Source organism: Solenopsis invicta, chromosome 3, assembly GCF_016802725.1.
Source record: "Solenopsis invicta isolate M01_SB chromosome 3, UNIL_Sinv_3.0, whole genome shotgun sequence".
NCBI classification, from domain to species: Eukaryota; Metazoa; Arthropoda; class Insecta; order Hymenoptera; family Formicidae; genus Solenopsis; species Solenopsis invicta.
In genome coordinates, this window is record NC_052666.1 from 12,134,266 (window position 1) to 12,140,326 (window position 6,061).

A 6,061-nucleotide genomic window follows, 5' to 3' on the forward strand; every position below is an offset into this window, starting at 1 on the left:
ATAGGTCGAGAAGGAGTTAGACCGCTTGAGAAAGAAGGAGACAGTACAGCTCCCCACTCGTCGCCTTGACTGCTCGACGTACGTCGATAAGTGGGGATAAAGTGCCAGCCGGTGCAAGTGGGTCTGTTCCCTCTGGCGGTCGGTGTGGCTGCAAATCGGCGCCTCAATGGCAACTCTACAGTGCATCAAAGCAAATTTTTGGAAAAGAAATAATTAGCAAACAGTCAACAATGGCAAAAAATCAACATATATTAAAAAATATTAAATCATCTGTGTATGCCCCTATACCGGTGGCATACGGGATACCACGGTTGATTGCACCCTGTTTTAATCTTTTTTGTATAAAGAAAATTACTCTGATACAAAGATTTGTTTGAAAAATAATGTAAATAAAATTAAGATTTTTAATAATAAATTAAAATTATGTCATCACGGCAATACAGTTTCAATTCGTGGAACTGTTACTTTATGTCGAGACATAATTTTAATTAATTAATGAAATTTGTAAATCTTTTTAAATATATACTTAGTAAAATAATGTTATTGTAATAAAATTATTTTAATAAATAATTGTTAAAAATAATCTTATTTTAATAAAATTATTTTAATAAGGAATTGTTTAAAATAATCTTATTTTAATAAATAATTGTTTAAAAAGATTTACAAGTTTCATTAATTAATTAAAATTATGTCTCGACAGAAAGTAACAGTCCCATGAATTAAAGCTGTATTGCCGTAATGACATAATTTTAATTTATTATTAAAAATTGTAATTGTATTTACATTATTTTTTAAATAAATCTTCGTATCCGAGTAAATTTCTTTATGCAATTAAAAATTAAAACAGCGCGCGACCAACCGTGCTATCTCGTATATCGCTCGTATAGGCGTATAGCAAGAGACCATTTCTGCCGAGTTCTCCAGCACGTCGATTCGTGTCTTCTCTCTCGATCCAACGTCGAGCGAGGAAGATGCGCTATTGAAACGCTCCCTATTACTGTCCGCCCGCACCCCGACCTCCGCCGCGTTGCCACAAAACATATACGTGCACGGCTTTGCGTGTGTGCGGCAGCCAAGCGTCAGCGTGAAGGGATACTATTTCTGCCGGTGCGTGTCCCTCCGCGCTGACGCTCGGCTGCCGCACACGCGAAGCCGCGCACGTACGTGTTTCCTGGCAGCGCGGCGGAGGTCGGGGTGCAGGCAGACAGTAGTGAGGAACGTTTCAATAGAGCATCTTCCTCGCTCAACGCTGGATCGAGAGAGAAGACACGAATCGACATGCTACCATGGAGAAACTCAAATAAGAGAAATTTAATAACTATAATAGCTCTATCATACTTTAATTAACTAATGATATGACTAATGTAATGATTTATTTTTTAGTTGATAACTTTATAGTTGCAACTTTTGTTTTTATTTTTTGTAATTTTATTATTGCTAATAAATATATTGTATTAGAGGTCGTTCATATTGAATATTAGTTCGTTTACGTATATTCGCCTAGGTGGCGTTCAAAATGCTATTCCAAAGCAAACTACGGGAGTTAGTTATCTATTCACTTATATGATTTGTGATAGGCTTCGCCGTGTGATCTATGAAAGTATACAATTGCAGTGAACAGCAGAAAAGGGCAAAATGCCAAGAATTCCACGCAAATGTAAGTATTATATAATAAAAATTTATAACACACACACGAGAGAGGGAGAGAGAGAGAGAGAGAGAGAGAGAGAGAGAGAAAATGAGTGAGTGAGTGAGTGAGTGAGTGAGTAAGTGATAATTGTACATTGTCCGACGATTCGTTTCTTGGGGTGCTCCTCACGGTATAAAGAAGACGTGGATTTTTCTTGATCGAGCAACTATTTTGTACCGATCAATAATTAAGTCGATATTTTAATCACCTGCTGGTTATACTTCGCGTTTCCCTTGCCTTGCGAGGAACGAATGCCAAGGAACAAATTATAGTCGGACAGTGTACAGCAGGCAAAATATGTAATTATTTATTGTTTTCTTTTTCTTGTTACAGCGAAAAGCGACTGCGCCACGCTCGAAAAGAATGGTACCCCTCCTCGAACACCCCTCTCACAAGCAGAAGAAAGAGAAGAGTGGAGGGAGGAAGAGAGTCGCCAGTGGCGGGAAGAAGAAAGGGAAGGAGGAAGAAGAGGAGGAAGAGGGGGAGGAAGAGGAAGAGGAGGCTTCCTACATAAAAATGTAAGTAATTTATAGACATTTGTATAAATGTTTGTACTGTATGTCCGTCCATTTAGCAAACTAAGTTTTATGTCAAAATGACATATACATTTTGATGCAAAAATGACAGTTTGCTCTTTGGATCTGTTTATATATTTCCATATATATTGATAAAATACATTTTTTTGTTGCAGCAAGTCAATCAAATGGTGCGGCGTGCATTGCAGAAAGAAAGGAGGCGGATGTATGCTGGAGGATACGCGTATCAAGCGTACGTTCCTCCAGCATACGCAGCACCGCCTCCTCCACCGCCGATGGCGATGCCAATGCTGCCACCGCCGCCGCCGACGGCGATGCTAATGTCGTCACCACCGCTGCCGCCAACGCTATATACGTATGGATACGGTAGTAGTTATTACTACCGCTATCCATACATATAAATATATTATGTATAAAAAATAATAAAAAAAATATATATATACAAAAATATAGATTGTTTACTTTATTGATTTCTCTCTTTCTCTTTCTCTCTCTCTGTTTCTTTTTCCTTTTAAACATATATACACGCACACATGCACGCACATACACATGCGCACGCAGACACGCACGCATACATACACATGTAGGCACGCACGCTTGCTCGCAAAAGACAAATACACTTCCACGCACGCACACACACACTTGCATCCACGCTTACAGCACGTACGCATGCAGGACATAAGATCAGTTTCATGTGAAAAACGAAACAAATTTCTTATTTGGTACGTAGAGCTGTCACATGATGAAAATGTTTGCTTAGTGTGCAAAATCTATGATGTATAGGCTTAGTTTACACCGAATACTTGATACACGTACTAACTAGTAATTTTCTATTAAATTATCTTAATTTCGGCATTAAATTTAGAGAATAGTATACTAAGCTGATACAATATAAATTGAGATAATTGAATATATGTATCATGTATTATACATATTATATCTATTATACAATAGATGTATATACGCATCATCGAAAGTAAGATAATTTAATAGAAAGTTATGAGTTAGTACGTGTATCAAGTGCTCGATGTAAACTAGGCCATATACACAAAATGAAACCTTATTCCCCTAGGGATAACATATGCGAATAATATCATGCAATTCAAAGTAGGATTGAAAGTCTAAAAAAAAGATTAGCTCAAATAAAATTTTCATAATTGCAAATCCAGATACAGGACAATAAAAAGAGAAATCTCGTTGCACGCACGCATTTTGTAGAAATGTACTTGCAATTTTATTATATGCATTATATTGCATTACAATATTCAAAAATGTATGCAATGAGATACATTTGGGAGAGAAAAAGCAAAAACTCCTAATTGTAAAAAGTGTATATACGAACAGACTTAGATGTCTAGCCAGTCTGGCGATACAGGATATACGAACAGTCTTACATAACGATGGCGGCACCATCTATCGCGAGTGTCAGCAACTATTTTTATAGAGAGACTCCTCTTTCATCGTCCTGAATCTGGATTTGCAATTATACAAATTTTATTTGAGCTAATCTTTTTTTCTAGGCTTTCAATCTTAGTTTGAATTGCACCATATTATTCGTATATGTTATCCCTAGGGGAATAAGGTTTTATTTTGTATATACGAGGTATGATCAAAAAGTAAGGTGACTTTTTGAATTTCGCGCACTCTGTACACTCTAATTTCAAAATTTTTTTTTTTGTGTTGGTACACTCGTCACGATCATATGTTCACAGTTTTGACTATATAGCATGTGTTGTTTTTATGTGAGAGGTATAAAGGTTAGACTCGTGTTTGCGTGCTCGGCGATTTTTTGCTGTTGAAAATAATGGAGCAGAGAGTTTGTATTAATTTTTGTGTAAAAAATGGTATTAAGTGTTCAAAAATTCTTGAAATGTTGACAGTGGCGTACGGTGAATCAACTTTGAGCAAAAAAATGTTTATAAAAGGTATAAGTTATTCCAAGAGGGCCGAGAAAATGTTAACGATGAACCTCGCTCTGGACGCCCCAGCACGTCAAAAACCGACGAAAATGTTCAGGAAGTGAAAGAAATTGTGGTGAAAAATCGTCGAATCACGATTAGAGAAATAGCTTATGATCTTAACATATCGTTTGGCTCATGCCAATCAATTTTAACGGATGTTTTGGGTATGACACGTGTGTCAGCGAAATTCGTTCCAAAACTGCTTAATTTTGATCAGAAGCAGCGTCGCATGAACATCGCCCAAGACATGTTGAACGACGTCAATGATGACCCTGATCTGCTCAAAAGGGTTATAACTGGTGACGCAACATGGGTATATGGTTATGACGTCGAAACCAAAGCCCAATCATCCCAATGGAAGAGCCCAGGAGAGCCAAGACCGAAAAAGGCACGCCAAATTCGTTCGAATGTGAAGATTTTGCTCACAGTTTTCTTTGATTACCATGGCGTTGTGCATCAAGAATTCCCACCACAAGGTCGTACGGTAAACAAGGAGTATTACCTTGAGGTTATGCGGCGTTTACGTGAATCAATAAGAAAAAAACGTCTGGAAGTGTGGAAAGAAAATTCATGGATTCTGCAACATGATAATGCGCACACGTCGTTACTAGTGAGTACTTTTTTTGCCAAACCATCTGTTTTAAAGATGGATACGCATATAGGACAAAAGTGGAGTGTCTTTTCGCGAATGCGTAGAATGTTTTGTTATAAGCACGTATTGTTAAATGTAATGAGAGAGTAAATAATAATAATAAGGGTACCTTGTAATGATATGGCATCGGTAATCGCAGATTGTGCACTATCTTTTTCTTTACATTGTACAAACATTTCCATCGGAATACTCTTTTCTTTAGTTGCAACAATGTTTTATGCTTTATTGATTTGACGTGACTATGAAGAGCACTTTTTTCCATGGAAGAAATATTAATAACTGTTTCACACCACGTGCATAATGCATTGGTGTCAGTTTTTGGATCTCGTGGTACCCATGGATAAATAAGCTCATAGGATGCTTGATATTTGGTAGTTTTCTGTTTAAACTTAGACATTATTCTTTGAAAAATCAACTGAAAATAATTATTAAAAAGCTTTGTGTAAAAAATAAAGAAATGTTGATTCAAACATTCTGTAATATTTTTAATAATAAAAATAATAATATATTAATAAATAATATAAATTGGCTTATTCAAAAATATGCAAGATTTAAAAAAAATTTAAATATTAAAATTTTTTCTTTAAATTGTAATTTTGCTATTTAACAATTTTACAATATCATTATTTTTCCGATATTCCTTCGTGAAAATGATCTTATATGTATAAAGTTTATTTAGATAATAATATATTACCTGCTGTTAGAAGACAACGAATAAATCACTCCTATTATTCTATAATCACTCTTATTAATCTATAGGTATTGCACTGAGAATCACATATGAGAAACTACCGACCGTTACGTTCTACATTTTCGACTTGTTCATCATTTTTTTAGACAAAAACAGCGCGGAGCACGGCGCGCCAAATGATTCTCGGTAAAGATAAGATCCCCTCTCCGCGGACTCTCTTCGCGACGAGCCAGTGATGTGAGACGGGATGGATTTTCTCGTTCGCGCATGCACGGCGCGCGCATGTGCGACAGAGAAAACCTGTCATCATTGCAACGAGCCAGCCGGACTCGCGGACCGCGAACATTATTAGAACGATACGCCGAATAGCGCCGTGGGGAAAGAGAGGGGAGGGAAAATAAAGGCGCGTTTATTTAAAATGCACTCATAAAGCTTCAACAGAAAATTAATTAAGGGTTATTTCAATGTTTTTTAATCAATAGCAATTAAAAAATGATACGTTTGAAAAAAATCACGGTTTTCAAAATAAAT

At 36.5% G+C, this 6,061-nt stretch overlaps 1 protein-coding gene across 1 annotated transcript; it reads left to right on the plus strand.

Annotated features, from left to right (window-relative positions):
- The first annotated feature begins 1,243 nt into the window (after window positions 1–1,243).
- Window positions 1,244–2,678, plus strand: LOC120357253 (DNA ligase 1-like). The gene is made up of 2 exons (XM_039447348.1): window positions 1,244–1,657; window positions 2,024–2,678. Exons 1-2 carry the CDS (start codon window positions 1,595–1,597, stop codon window positions 2,210–2,212), a joined length of 252 nt encoding a protein of 83 aa, XP_039303282.1. The 5' UTR covers window positions 1,244–1,594; the 3' UTR covers window positions 2,213–2,678.
- Window positions 2,679–6,061: the final 3,383 nt, after the last annotated feature.